At 39.0% G+C, this 15,304-nt stretch overlaps 1 protein-coding gene across 3 annotated transcripts in view; it reads right to left on the reverse strand.

Moving 5' to 3' along the window:
* Nucleotides 1-7,043: 7,043 nt before the first annotated feature.
* Nucleotides 7,044-15,304, reverse strand: part of ARMT1 (acidic residue methyltransferase 1) — a 48,268-nt gene continuing 40,007 nt past the window's right edge. For all 3 annotated transcript variants that reach the window (XM_058419789.1, XM_040058959.2, XM_040058960.2), the window contains 4 exons: nucleotides 14,920-15,093; nucleotides 13,904-14,146; nucleotides 12,786-13,022; nucleotides 7,044-8,425 (listed from right to left, as the gene is read on the reverse strand). In XM_058419789.1, coding sequence (XP_058275772.1) covers nucleotides 8,228-8,425; nucleotides 12,786-13,022; nucleotides 13,904-14,146; nucleotides 14,920-15,093 — 852 coding nt within the window. In that variant the 3' untranslated portion in view covers nucleotides 7,044-8,227. The remainder of the gene's footprint in view (nucleotides 8,426-12,785; nucleotides 13,023-13,903; nucleotides 14,147-14,919; nucleotides 15,094-15,304) is intronic.

Raw genomic sequence — 15,304 nt, forward strand, 5'->3', positions numbered from 1 at the left:
GGCAATGGCAAATATCAACATCAAATCATCGCTTTATCTTATTTGATGAATGCACACAACAGACATGTGGCTGGGAGTTGCTACATACTAGAAAACAAAGACTATTATGTGCCTGGATTTATATAAGGAATACACAGTATACTCACATGGAGACTTCAGTAATTTGAGTGATTCTTCTACACCAGAAGCTCTTGACCAATTTGCAATCTGGTCCCATTCCCTCATTGCACACCTCTGTGCTACCAGCAACCTGATATCCTCAGACCAATCATTCCCACTCCCTCACCGCACCTGCCTCTTGATGGCCGATACTTTGGGGCTTTTACAACTCTTTCTTTTTTATATAGACATGTTTTAGTGTGAAAGAGGCATCCTCTTCTTTAAATTGAAGCTGAAAGTTTTACAATTTTTTATTTTTTTTTTTTTTTTTTTAGATCTCCTGTTTTTTAAATTATGTGGGACTAAAACCAACAAGCCCATCTGGAAAATTAAACTTCCAGAAGAGGCAACCCAGATATATTCCATGGTAATTAGAATGTCTGAGATGCTGATATTTTGACTACTCTTATTTATAATTTCAAAGCCCTCTGGTGTAAGTTATAACAGGTTGCTCCAGAAAGGACCACCCCACACAGTGGAGTTTTCTCTTTCCTGTCACTTCCTGTTTTTATTTCTAATTTCTCTGAACCTACTAAGGCCAAAAAGCACCCTATATTTATGATAATTTAGAAATATTTGTGGCAATGATATTCAGATAATTTACAAGGGAGTGTGAAAGCAACCTTAAAATCACTAAATGTGATTCCTGAATGATTCCAACCCACTTTCTATACGGCCTATCAAACAGCCTGGAGTTTAAGTGATGGCATTCAAGCTGCATCTGAGCTGAAATGCCTTTTCCTTTAGCAACTGCTAAATTGGAGGGTTTAGTGTACTACAGGAAGATCCATACTTTGTCAGGAAATGCAGCTGAGAAATGAGCCCAGGAAAAGCAGGGAAGTGTCAGGTCCAGCTGCAACACAGATGTGCAGCTCGGCACCCACACAGAATGAGAGGATACAGCGATCCTTCTGCCTTGCACTTTGTTGCATTTTTCAGCAGGTTACTTAGCTTCATTTTGGGACTGCTGAGATGTCCCATCTCCTGCTGGCATGAAAGGCTGGGAATGTTTTCTACAGTTGATTGCATCCTGCATTACCTTGCTTCCTCCCACTCCTCCTACTTCATTTGGAGATACAAGTGCTGATCTCTCATGCTGGGTCTGGGTTTCCTGTTACTGCACCCAACAGACTCAACCTCAGTCTCTTGCCCTTGGCTTCTCCCCTGTCCTTCATCCTGGTCTGTGTCCAGGAAGTTCTGAAATGCTCTCATCCTCACCATTACCTGCTGCTGGCTTCCCAATCATGCACTCGCAAACATTCATTCCCAAATCCCTACTCAGCCACTCCTTTTCCTTATCTCCCTTTTCTTATCTTACAGCCCATCTTTACTGTATCTCTCCCACTGAACTTCCTTTCTCATCTCTTCCCTTCCCTGTGAAAGCTGCCATAACCAGCTCCTTCCTGAGTCTGTTCCTTTTTCTTCTGGCTTGGAGATGGACCCCTCCTTCCACTCCTTTTTATTTTAATGAAAAAAGCAATGGGAGAAGTAAGGTGTGTCAACCTTTGCTCTGGTCCAGAGCAAGCCAGGAACACTTGTTACAAAGAAACTTAGTTTTGACTCTGGCCTGAATCGCTCCAAATTGCCACATTTTTGTTTATGGATATAGGCAAATTATAGGTTTTCCATTAGTCTTGTTCTTAGGAAGGACTGAATCATTTTGGCTTGAATTTTCAAATAAATAAACTCTGCCATCTGGCAAGGAAGACTTCCCTCCTCCTGTAAATAAAAGCAAAACACCACATTGCATTACAGGCAATGATACCACTTGTACAGATACATGTAAAAACTGAACTTTCAAAGCAGCCCAGTCAAGACTTTCTTAGGAAAACCACAGAGAGAACATTTTTTTGAGAAATACAACCACTTATTTGACTGGGCTAGGAAGTCACTATAAAGAACTATGAAGTATTTGAACACACACTAGTTATGAATAAGAGAGCTGCTGTGAAAAACTGTTATCCTAATTGGGGGGATTTTGGATCTCTGTCACTTGCTGGTGCAGACATTATCATTTGTAGAGCTTCATAAGACTGAAAGGAAGCTTACCTATCTTGATTCAAAAAGCAGCTGGGCAGCAGTCTTCAGGCACTTAGCCAGTCTTTCCTCCTGTTCCAGCTTCCTTTTTCGCCTCTACATCGCTGGCAGACTTCCAAGGGCAACTAGATCCTCTTGTTTCTATCCTGAAGTTCACCCACAAGTCAGGAGAAGTTTATAAAGCCTTGCAGTTAAGATTTATCACCAGAGGATTAGTCTGTGCAGCTCTGAACCCATGACATTATTTTCTGTTTAGGTCATTAGTCTAAATCCCTGCCCATTTACTGGATGCTTTTTCAAATATTTATTCTTTTTGATTTCTGCACTCTCCACAGCCTCCTGTCTCAAACTGTTGAGATGAACAGTTCCTAATAGTAAACAAGGAAAAATGTCTTCAGGCCTATTTTTAGCCACTTGAATCAATCCATTTTAGCTCCATGACTTTCTGAGATGTGTCTCTGTTCCCACCTCCTTCCACAAACGCTCAGGCAGCCAAATGTCGTCAATACACGCTGAGATCCAGATCCCTACGTGTTAAATGAGCCACGCTTCTCCTCTCCTGCTGGACACACCTCAGTTCTGTTGTCTGTCCTCTGTTCCACTGTTCCCAATCCATGTTTTCAAAGGCAGCCAGGACTGCGTAGTGGTGTCATATGCTGGAGTAATACCATGGAAGTATTATTCTAAATATCTCTAATACCAAACAATATCAAAACCAGTAAGCATCAATATTACTATGATAATCTCAGCACTAGCCTAGCACTTTTCTGCACAGCCTGGTTTGGACTGATCTCTGTGGAAAGCTCTTAGGGATTTTTACTCCATAATCTGCAGGATTCCATCCATCTACACTGATGGCCATAGTACTTCTGCTATAAAAATCACTGCAGTCTGCTTCACAAGAATCTGCACCTGTCCTGGCTTGTCCGCTGCCGTCATTTTACCCTCGTGTTGTTGTTCCTCCTTCTCCGCCCCTGCAGATCCCGCAGTACATATCTGTCCCCTTGTGGCCACACGCCTGACACAGCCTCGCTACTTCGTAGGATCCTTAAGGCTGACCAAAACATTCCGGCTCTCTCTCCCACCCACACAAGCATGGACTGACTGTCCCTGACCCAGCAGCTCCAGAAAACTACCTAAGAGGGGCAGGAAGCATCTGAAAGGCACTGCAGTCTTAAACGAGAGATTCAACTGCACCTTGATGTCCGCTGAGTGCCACACAGCCTGCAAAGACCCGACCCCAGCCTGGCTGGAGATGAAGTGCAGGAGGAGGCTGCCAGGTCCGGGGGATGGAAAGTGGCACCAGAGCCGAAGTGTGGAGAGATTCCTCCAGCAAACCTATACAACCCAGCTAGTGCTGGGGCTCCTTGCAAGGCACAGATGTGAAACCTTGCTGGATGAAGAACAGGGCTGACCGCAGAGACTTTGTTGCAGGCCAGCCAGTGATCTGTGAAAGACCCAGGTGAGGAAGGTAGTTATGAATGACAACAAATCCAATGCAGCATGTAGAGACTAAGAAAAAAATGTCTTCAGATAAAGGTCTGAGAGTTGTTGCCAGTCGTGTTTTTCTGCTAATCCTTCGGGATGCCTGTTGGTTTAATCATGAGTCTCTGACTTCCTCTTAGGGCAAGAAGTTGGCCAGAGTGGCTGACCATATCAACTCATACCATTACTTTATAATTCATACTGCATATTTTTACATCATTACTGCAGTATGAAGGGTACACAGAGGAAATACTTTGAAATACTCAGTGAAATAGTGCCAGAAACACTCTTACTCTTCCTTACTTCATGCCAGCTTAAGGCCAGTTTTCAGGCTGCAGACACTCCCTGGTGGGAGCAGAGATGCCTCTTTGGTGTGCCCAGATTTACATCCCCCTAAAGCTCTGCCACAGCCCCCGAGCTGCTGTGGCCGTGCTCCTCCTCACAGCACAGAAACACGGACAGGAGGGCAAAGGGCTGAGTCAGCTCTGCTGGCATGTGGCTGCCAGCCCTGGGGAAGGTCTTCCAGCATTCCATGGGTACCATCACTTGTTTGTTCTGGGACCAGAGTTCCCACTGTTTTGTGGGCAAGAATCTTTTTGGTTTGTTGGGTTTGTTTCTTTTTTCTTTTTTTCTTTTTTTGCAGACTAAATTGCATCCATTTGCCTATTTAAAATGAGTATTAATAGAAAATTGAATGTTTTGTTTATAACCAAGCACTCCACCTCTCCACTCAACATTCCTTAAAAAAAAAAAAAAAAAAAAAAAAGCCCAAATCATTTCATAAAAGCCCCAATTTTTAACAAAAACTATAAAAGGTACACATAACCTGAGGCCAAAATCCAGTTTGGTGAGATATCCTGCTCTCCAGTCCCATTCCTAGCATTACCAGAAGCCATCTGACACTTGGTTTCTCTACCTGGGACCTGTTTGGAGCCCAATGGCTCACACTTTGCAATCTTCTTTGTGTTATTTCTCCTACTTATCCAAAGTTTAAGTAGTCACAGGGGAAAAAATGAAATTACATATCTCAAGTGTTTTATTTGTTTCCCTCTGAAAATAAGTGTTCTTCATTGTCTCGGGGCTCATTAGCTTACTTTAAAACTGACAGAAAAGTAAATTATTTTGTTCAAACACATTGTTATGTTTTGTAGATTTTTCTTTTCTGACTCAGTTATTCCTCACTAATTATGAGTGCAATCTAATAAACTCATCCTCTTTCCAGGGGGAAAAAAAAAAAAAAAAAAAAAAAAAAAATTGCCATAGAGGATTCTTACTTGCTTTGACCAAAAAAACAAAACAAAACAAAACAAACCTGAAGTCTTCCACTTGAAAAGGGTTATCTTTGAACATTCTTTCCAGTTTCTATTCTGGCAAGCTATCATTTTTTTATTTTCCATGCAGTTAACTAATTTTGTTTTGCATGCTTCAGTGATATCAGAATTGCCTTTTCTCTAATTTCCTAGGGAGTTTCACTTCATTTTGTTTCACTCCTCACCCTTTTTCTTTTAGATGCTCAGGAGAAAAAGTCAGAATCTGTAGTCTTACAAAATACTTCTATTTCATATGAAAAATTTGGGAGAATACATTACTTATACTCTAAATGTACCTGATCCCTCATCTGCTATTTTTTAAATTGAAATTTATTATTACTTGGGTCATTCATATTCCCCCTCTCCTGCACCATCATAATGTGCAAAATAATCCAGTAACAGAACAGCTGTAGGAAACCGTGGATGACAGACATCCACAGAATTGTGGACATCTACAGAAAATGTGAAAAAGCTGCTTTATACAGTGGTAATAAACTACAAAGCAACAGAAGTCAGAGTAATTTAATGTGATCTGTCGTAATGCATTTAATTCTAATTTAGCAAAGTACTTGAATACTTTTGCTCTTAATTTCTTCGAGTAATCATGGTTCTACTACATTAATATTCTAATGTTTGGTTCTGCTGTGTTGCAAATAGTGTATTATCAATAATATGATGCATAGGCAAAAATTCAGTTCCATGTACTTTAATACACTCATAACACTAATACTCATTTTTCCATCTACTTTGTGATTTTATTATTACAGTCTTTATAGCGTGTAAATAATTTCACTTTAATATCTACAATTGCAACATTTTCATTTGTTGAGTTATGCCTTAACACTTAGTAAAGTTGCCTTCACTGGCGATGGTTTAGCTTTATTTGGAGAAAAAAAGTGTAGCTCTGTAGCTGTACTGTTCTGTGAGTTAACACATACTATTTTCTTTACATTATTTTAATATGCATTCTGCTGATAAATCAAGAATCCTTTACCACAATAAAAGAGTAATTATGAACTCTTGAGTCAGTTTTTTCAGGGCTTACTTAATTATATAGGCCAAAAATCCCAACTTTGTTCAAATCAAATTGCTTTTTTTTTTTTGCTTTGGCCAAACGGAGAAATATGTCAGTACGCTTCCAAAAGTAAAGCAAATACAGGGAATACTAGTAGCCAGATAATAGGTCATTCCTTTGTGAACATGGCGAGAAATAATACTTCAGAATATACAGATCTGCTGTGCTAAAAAAGAAAAAAAAGGCATTAGAAAACCCTTATTCTTTCTTCTGGCTTAACTTGCAAGCCATTATCAAGCATTGACGTTAATGTCATGTGAAAAATCTTCCTCCTTTGAAACAATCTAGAGACCTGTGCTGACGGCTTCTGTGGGGCTGGAACTTCACTGCTGGAGCCAGGGCTGGTCACAGGGTGGCAGGGGACAGGGCTACGGAGCCTGACAGGAGACTTCAAGTCTCCTGGCACACATCAGGAAGTCATTTTGCAATGTGACCTTCCTTTAAAATTGTCACTCTCAGAGACTATTTCTTAAGGTTATAAATGTATTATCTGGGCTGAGCAGATCTAAATCTGTGGTGCAATTTACTTAATTTTCAAAATACGGTAAATTATGTTTTGTATGGTATTTATTAATGTGGATGAATAAAATGGGGTTTGTTCTTTAGTAATAAATCAAAAAGAAGTGCCTATAAAACCAACAAAATGCAAAGTGAAACTACTTGTGTTATCTCACAAAGAATTAGAAAATCATTGCATCCTTTTCCACACTCTAAATCCCCAATCAACGTGTCATGCCTAAAAATTACATTTCGTCCAGCCTTGAACACTTCTAGCAATGGAGCAGCCACAAGTTCTCTGTGCAACCTGTGCCTCACTACCCACACAAAAAAAGATTTTTTTTCTAATATCTAATCTAAATTGTTTCAGTTTGAAGTCATTCCCCCCAAAACAATGTTACATTATGAAACAAAAAATTAAATTGATTTTAATCCAGTTAGCCAGAGAAGCATAAGAATTTACGCAAGATTTATTTCTATCTTCTCAAATGACTGATTTTACAAAAGCTTGAGTGTTTATTTTTTTTTTTCAACAAGTCACTTAGAAAGAATTCTTCAGAAGCAAATGAAATAAAAATGTGTTTTGAGTCCCCAGACAGCAAAATTACCACTCTTACTTGAATAGGTGTCATTTTTCTTAAAATATTGTGTTCAGTTTTACTGAGTGGGTCGTCGTTTGCTGAGATACTGTAGAAAGCCCACAAATGGTTGGACATAAATAGGTAAGTCGTCTTTACTGTTCTACACAACCATACAAAACAAATAATGGGAAGAGAAAACTAAAACAGTAGACTCAAGTTTGAATGTGCTATTAAAACAGATTTATTGTCCATATTTCTTTTTTAAAAAATAATGTTCTAAGACACTCAGAAAGCAGTTTTTATGACTAAGATACGCCTCATCATTACTTCTCTCATACACTTTAGTAGTTCAATTATTTTCTGTAGTGAACAAGACTTCTAAAATATTTTTTCATTAACTCAGAAGAATCGCCACTGTGGATTGCTCAAGGAATACAGCATCTGGAAGCAAAATTTTCAAGACATCATGACAAGGCCAAGACTCAATTTTCCCAAATATATGTCTATGCGGCACGTGACGGGAACCTGTGAGAAAGCCTTTGCTGCAAAAATGAATTTTTTTGCTTTGCCATACGAGCAGAAAAAAGAAGCCAACAGAAGAAGAAGAAGAAGAAAAAAAAAAATCTCTTGTTCCAAAATTGAGCCCTTATGTGTAAAAATGCAGAGATGTCCCAGGTGGCAAGAAGAACAGCAGCAGGACAATCCTTACTTGATTTCATCCTTGTCACCTAGAGGTAAAACACAAGGAGTGCCACTGAAGCAGACATCCAGTAACTTCTCAAAACTGTGAACTGACCTTGGGTGACCCATGACTTGAATGCCTCTGGATTGAAACTTGAGGGCATTGTTGATATGTTGCCTAACATTTTCATAACTGAAGTATTAAGCTGCCCGGGGATTTTCTGTTTGTCATCAACAGGCTGCTGGCTTTACTCTACCCACTCTACCCATTCCAATTCCAGTCTCTCTGCTGAAGTTCTAAAATCAGCCCTAGTTGCTGTCTCTAGAGTAAGGAACAGAAATAGGGATGTGTTTTCTGTGGAGGTAAGGAAGAAAACAGTTTTACTTTTTTCCATCTCCATTCAGTGAAGAAGCTGGATGTTTCTTTGCTGCTCCTCTGGGGTCCTTGCCACGTCTTTGAGGCAGATGCAGGGGAAGAAGTGGTGCTGATGGGAATGAATCAGCCTGTCAAGGCGTGTAATGATTTCATAGTCAGGAAGAGCCAGGCTGGCAATGTCGAGGCCAAGCATCTGCGAGACCACCTCTCGGAAATCTGCCAGCTGCAAGAGCAAAGAGAAAGGGGTAAATTAAACAGGAAGCAAAGGAGATGTCAGGGAAAACACATACCTATAGGCATGCATACAAACACTAGCACTTGAATTATCAGTGCTAAATATAGGCATAATAGCTGTTGCTCAACACAGAGAGCAGAAGAAGACAGAAACAGCCCTTTGGGGCATACACTAAATCACAAAACACAAACAACTGAGACATCAAGTATCTCAAACACAAAACACAATCTTCAAGTGTTTCTTCAGTATCTTTCAAAGGCATATCTTCCCTGCTGACTCAACTGCAAAAACTGAGAAAAACACACTTTTACTTGACCCTGATGACCACAAAGTACACAAGCTGGAAACTCCGGTGGGCACATCCCAGAGCACAGGCTAAGGTGCTCATCCTTTACCACTATCTGCCACCGCTCCCCTCCACCCTGCACTTTCTTAGGGAAAAAAAAAAAAAAAAAAAAAAAGGAGGAAGTTAGAAGACAGAAGTTTTTGGCACATCCTGCTGTCTGAATTTGGCTTGAATCAGGTTATAGCTTAAATTCAAGATGCAGCTTAGGAAAATGCTTGTTTCTCTTCTATGCATAGCTGCTGAAAATGTCATAGGAATAGTATTTGGTAAAGTAATTAATTAAAGACACCAGCTTTCTCTCTGCAGTTCCAAATGGACAGACATCCACAAGTAGTTGTCATCACAGCTGATTTATTCTTCTCAACTCACAATACGGATCAGTCACACTTCAAGGCCTCTTGAACAGACAATAAATTACACAGCCAAAATGAAAAATGCCTTAATACCCCTTATTATCAACACATAAAAGAGGAAAATGTTACTATTCAAAGAAATATGCTTTTCTTGCTCTCTATTTTAATGCCAAGATCCCCATTTCCAAGCATGGAAGAGACTCAAAATGCCACAAAATCATCAAAACCATCAATAAACTGGACTCACGTTCTGGTGTGGCAGTACCCTCACTCCATCGATCATGCCAAGGGCTAAGGATACGGAGGAGATAAACAGTCCTGAAATGTCTCCAACCCCAAGAAATCTGCACCCCACTGTGCAGAACTCTAAAGCAGTTAGAGTATGTGAGGAAAGGGGTTTGCAGCTTTCCTCATAACATGGTCTCAGTTTCTAAGACTTTGCCAAAGGCTGTTTGTGTCAAACCCTGAGGAGCTGCCAGAAACACAAATATGGAAACCCATACAGAACAGAACTGAGGTCTGGAGTCCTCAGCACAAGACAGACATGGGCCTGTTAAAACAGCTCCTGAGAAGGGCTACAAAGATGATCAGAAGGCTGAAGAACTTCTTCTATGAAGTCAGGCTGAGAGTGTTGGGGTTGTTCAGCCTGGAGAGCAGAAGGCTCCAGAGAAACCTTGTTAACAGCCTCACAGTACTTAAAGGGGGCTTATTTAAAAAAATAGATAAATTTTAAAAAGGAGAGCAACACTTTTCACAGGCATATAGTGATAGGAAAAGAGGGAAGGGTTTTAAACCAAAAAAAAAGGAGATATTTAGGTTAGATAATAGGAAGAAATTCTTTATTGGGAGGGTGGTGAGACACTGTAACAAGTTTGCCTAGGGAATCAGTGGTGCACTCCCCATCCCTGGAATTGTTCAAGGCCAGGTTGAATGGGGTTTTGAACAATCCGATCTAGTGGAAGGTGTCCCTATGCACAGCAGGAGTGTTGGAACTAGATTATCTTCACAGTTCCTTCCAATCCAACACATTCTATGATTCTGTGATTTGAGAATTCAGTCCCAGCTGTCTGTATTACCAAGGTAGTGTGATGTCTTGGATCAAACATTGGAACAACATTGCACCAAAACCCCAAAGTTTCCATGTATTATCTTCTGCACTAGTTCAGGAGGTCACAGATGCAGGGCTCTGGAAGGGTGCTAGGCAAGTACTATTTAGCAGAAGATAAAATGCCTTTTTTTTAAAAAAACATCTGGATCACAGACAGGATAAGGAGGTAGCAGAGCTGGAATTTGTTTCCATACAGACTTTACATTAAAAGATCAAGGCAGCTCTCTGCAAAGATCTGGCCTTTGGGTGAAGTAGAGAAATAATGGATAAACACTACTAAAGACTCAAACACAAACTGTATGCTGCAGACAACACTTCTGCTAAATTTTCTTTGCACCTTCCATTCAGTGAGTAAAATAATCAAAAGTAAAAAACAGGAAATTAATGCAACTTAGAATATTAACCCAAAATATTGAGGTTTGAGGAAGTAAAAAGCAGAAGCTATATTTTATTTTCACACTGTAACTACAAGAAAGTAGAAAGGATCTTAGAAGGAAGGGAGACTTTTCCTCCAAGAGAAGGAAAACAAAAACAATAGTCGAAAGAATATTGCAACAATATTTAAGTGGTTTGAAACCCCTTGGATTCAGATGCTAAGAAGTCAACATTTGTGTGCTTTTAGCAAAATACTCAATATATTACTCCATTGAATAATTTCCGGCATATAATCAATAACATCTTCTCTGTGCCAGATGCTTTGTTTCCTCATGAGATGTACGAAGAAATTAAATCTTCCTGCCAAATTTCTAACCTTCATTATAAAACAAAACAGTGTTAAAGATTTCCAGGATAAAAAGGTGCCCAGGTTGTTGGTCTTCTCTCCATGTAAATAAAAAATATATATTTCTAGACTAATTTTCTGAAATAGCATTCTTAAATTTCATCCAGAGTCATTGTTAAGGCCAACAGATACCATAAAATTTTTACTGGAAAATCTAATAAAATTCTAGGCAGTTGAAATAAATTTAAAATTACAAATTTTTTACTTTAAAGAAACATTCCATTTGCTTTCAACAATTATGCCATCTATAACTTTGTGTCCTAGGTTACAATGTAAGATGTGCCCAAAGCATGTATTCTATCACCATCTACGTGAGCTGTTGAAGCTAGGTTGGGCAGTGTTTCCCTTGCCCCCTCCCTCCAGACTATCTTCTGTTAATGGCCCATCAATGCCCTGCTGCATGACTCATAGATAACTCTCCCCAGGAGCTATCTCTGTTTAATAGGCAATCAAGGACCCATTGCAAGACTGATAAAATTATATCAGTCCATTGTGAGATGCTCTGCCCAGGGGGAGGAGCCAAGCATTCCCACCTGGATATAATCTGGGCCTTGGGACAGCACAGGCAGCCTTACCCACTGGATTCCCAGAGGACAAGAGCTACCAGACCTTTCTGCAGGAACACTGCTTCAACAACACCACTTCATCAGGACTGCTACCACCACGGTGTCAGGTTGTATTCTGACTCTGTCAGTGATCTTTTGTACCATTGCATGTGTTTTATTTTATTTTACCTTTTTTTTTCTCTCCTATTAAATTGTTTTTTCTGACGTGGAGTCTCTCGCTGGTTTTGCCTTCAAACCAGCACACTTTGCTAAAAACCACAACATGAAAGGCAATAACATATATACTTCATATATACTTAATTTTTTGAAATTAGGATGAAACACATTTACTAACGTTTCCCACAAACTACTTATACACTCCCTGTGAGTAACCATGAAGACTTTTCTGATCTAAATTTTAACAGTTATATGTCACAAATTGACCCAAAATAATTACATTCAATATTAAATTGGGGATGGGGGGCATGTTGTTTCTTGTATTTTCCAATGTTCTTTGAATTTATGGCCTATATACAGTAACACAGGCTTGTTGAATCATTTAGGTTGAAAAAGACCTTTAAGATTATCAAACTTATCAAACAACTCCTAACCTGCATTCCCAAGTCCATCACTAAACCATGTCTAGGTGCCTTTTAAATAGCTTTAGGACTGGTGACTCAACCATTTCCCTGCTGGGAAACTTGTTCCAATGCTTTACTACCCTTTCAGTGAATAAATTTTGCCTAATATCCAACCTAAACCCCCTCCACCCTCCAGCACAACTTGAGGCTGCTTCCTTTCATCCTATTACTTAGTCTTGCTCAATCTTTTACAATGGCAAGGAGAAAGTGCTAGAGATGGATGTGTGAGAAACAACAGGAAACAGATTAGAAGTGGGTAAGTTTTATACCTGAGATATTTGGAAAAAGACATACCTTAAGAGAGATACTAGGATTTTTACAGAATTTTAATACTTCTTTAAAAGTTGATGAAATATTTTGTGATGAACAAAGAAAACAATGCCTGTGTTTATTATTCTCTTGCAGAATAACTTTGCAATCACAACTGTCACTGTGGTTCACAAGCGTGAGCTAAAATTTCCTTCTTTAATAATGTTTGGAACAGTTTAAAGCACAGCTGAATAGCTGCTCCACCTATACCATTTTCCTATACTCTGAGGGACACCTAGCACATGTCAAACACCTATACACCTACCTGTCTCTCTCTTTTTGCTAGTTCTGCAAGGGTTGTTTTAAGCACCTTCAACTCACTGGTAACTGCTTCTAACATATTTTTGGCTTTTTCTTTATCTTCAGTAGCTTTACGCTCCTTTAAAAGAAGTTCTGTTTTGGCAGACTTAAGCTGTTTCTCAGCTTTTTCTTTCATTCTTTCCAATTTGCCTTGAGATTTACTGAGTTCCTCTATTGTTTTGTTCTGCTCCAAAGTTTTGATCTGCAATAAGATAAGGAAGTGTTAAATTCGTCATACTTTTTTCATCTAATTTGAGCAAATAATAATAATATCAGGAGTGATCACAAATAAGCACTTTAGTGTGGCTTCTTTGGGGCTCTTCATTAAATCATCACATGTACATGTGAACTGAAAAGTTATTTAAGGAGACTGGCCTTTTTCAACACAATTAACAAAAATATTTTTCTGTCAAAGACAGTTAATTCTCTACAGGTTTTATGAAAAGAGGTATCTGGACAGAAAAGAAAATCCACAGTGTGGGTTCACTCTCTTCCAGCCCCTGGAAAAATAGTACTAAAAAGAGTTGGCAAAGGTTTTGCTGGTAAAAATGGTTCAGTGGGAACACATGCATAGTTGTCTGTTTCACTCTGTCAGCTGCAAGATACAAAGTCACATAAAATCAATCTTCCTTTCTCTTAGTGGTGGCAAGCTATCACTGGCTGCAAACTACTTGTATTCACCTAAGCAAAAGCAGGTAATGTATTACCACTGCAATGTAATATAACATACAAACAATTAAAATTTAGAATATTGCCTATTATATTCCCCCCATAAGAATACCTATAAGAATAGAACTATGAGCAATGCATAGGAAAATACACGACAGTCATACCAATAGGAAAGAAAGGGATACTTCTACTATATTTTTCCTCTACTACCCCAAAAATTTAAACCGTGCTTGCAGACGCTGTTTAGCATATCAAGACAAATTGTAAAATACCCAAAACATTGTAATATTATATTTGCTTTTGACACTGAGATTTGAACAGTTCTCCATGAACACATTTATTTTAAATGAAGTCCAGCTGTATCCAACTGGAATAGAAAAATGGATAGAAGTACAAAGTAATTGTTTAACTCACCTTAAGTTCACTGGTTTCAGACAGCTTGGCTTTGAGATCAGTATTGGTTTCCCTTGCCAGATCAAGCTGCTTCTGTAGCCTCTCTATCATCTTATGTAACTTTCTGACAGCAAGATTGGCCTCATCCCTTTCCACAGCTAAGGCAGCCCTTACTTGCTTCTCTTCTTCCAGCTGGGTTATTTTCTGCCGCAGAAGATTCACGTGCAGCTCTTTGCTTTCGAGTTTTTCTTTCTGAGCCTTCAACTTGATTTCCAAACACAAGGACATTTGAAAAAATAAATGTGAAAGACTGTGGTATTACATAATTGCAAATTTGATCTTCATATTGCATCTATAACCTGAACTCTTTTTCCTCTCTTGAAAACTTTGTGAAGTATCAACATATCTACTCTAACTTGATACTCCTTGTATTACTAATTTATTGTACTTCTCTATTGTTTTAAACCTTAAACCCAGTTCTCAGCTCTATGCTAGTCTGACAAGCTTAAACCCAAAAGATTTATTTCCCTATGTCATAACAGGATGACAGAGGGTTGTCTGACCAAATATGAACAGACTTGCTCCTGTAGGAACAACGGAATGAAGGAACAGTTCATGTTGGAAAAGTTGCAATTCTTGGTGAAGTACAACCAACACCCTACTAGTTTCTAGAGAAGTTTGTGTAATGTGCCTCCCTCCTTGGCAGATCCCTTTAGATTTAAATACTAATGGCAGTTGTTTACAGAACTATAAATGTATATTAAAAAGTAGAGAAATATACAGGAATAAACATCCATAACTTCATAGGTTTTTTTTAAGAAGTTGTGAAAAGCAGTATCACGTTCAACCAACTGGTGGGTTTAGTTATTTCAATATGCAGTCTTTTTTTAGCACTGTTTGCAAATCTTTACTATCTTCTTTTTATGTCATGGACATCTTTGAAATTCCTTGCACATACACAGTCTGCTGCCTCTAGCAAGCTACTACAGAAACATGACCATATGTTTACCTTTGAATGGTATGACTTTTTTGCATACCTGCCTTCTGAGGCTGTATGCTGCAGTCTTGTTCTCAACCACTGCATCACCTTCCAGTTTCACCAGCTGCTCTACCCGGCCCAGAATTACATCCATAGTCATATCAAATCCAACCTCTGCTGCTAGACTATCCAGCTTCATCTTCTCATTAAGCTGATCCAGAAATTTCAGATACTAAGATGTGGAAAAGTGGGCACAAGAATAATAAAACTTCATTAAAAGTCATGAAGTACAAGTTAAAAGCAATCCCCACTGTAGTGGCAGCCAACAGTATGTACACTACAAGAAATACTATACTGAAAGGGTGTAATTGGGCACACTCCTGCACAACTGTAAATTCTCCACATGTGCTTTTTTAGTCAACACCTACTTTGTTACTGGTTTA

This window comes from Hirundo rustica, chromosome 3 (genome assembly GCF_015227805.2).
Source record: "Hirundo rustica isolate bHirRus1 chromosome 3, bHirRus1.pri.v3, whole genome shotgun sequence".
Classification (NCBI taxonomy): Eukaryota; Metazoa; Chordata; class Aves; order Passeriformes; family Hirundinidae; genus Hirundo; species Hirundo rustica.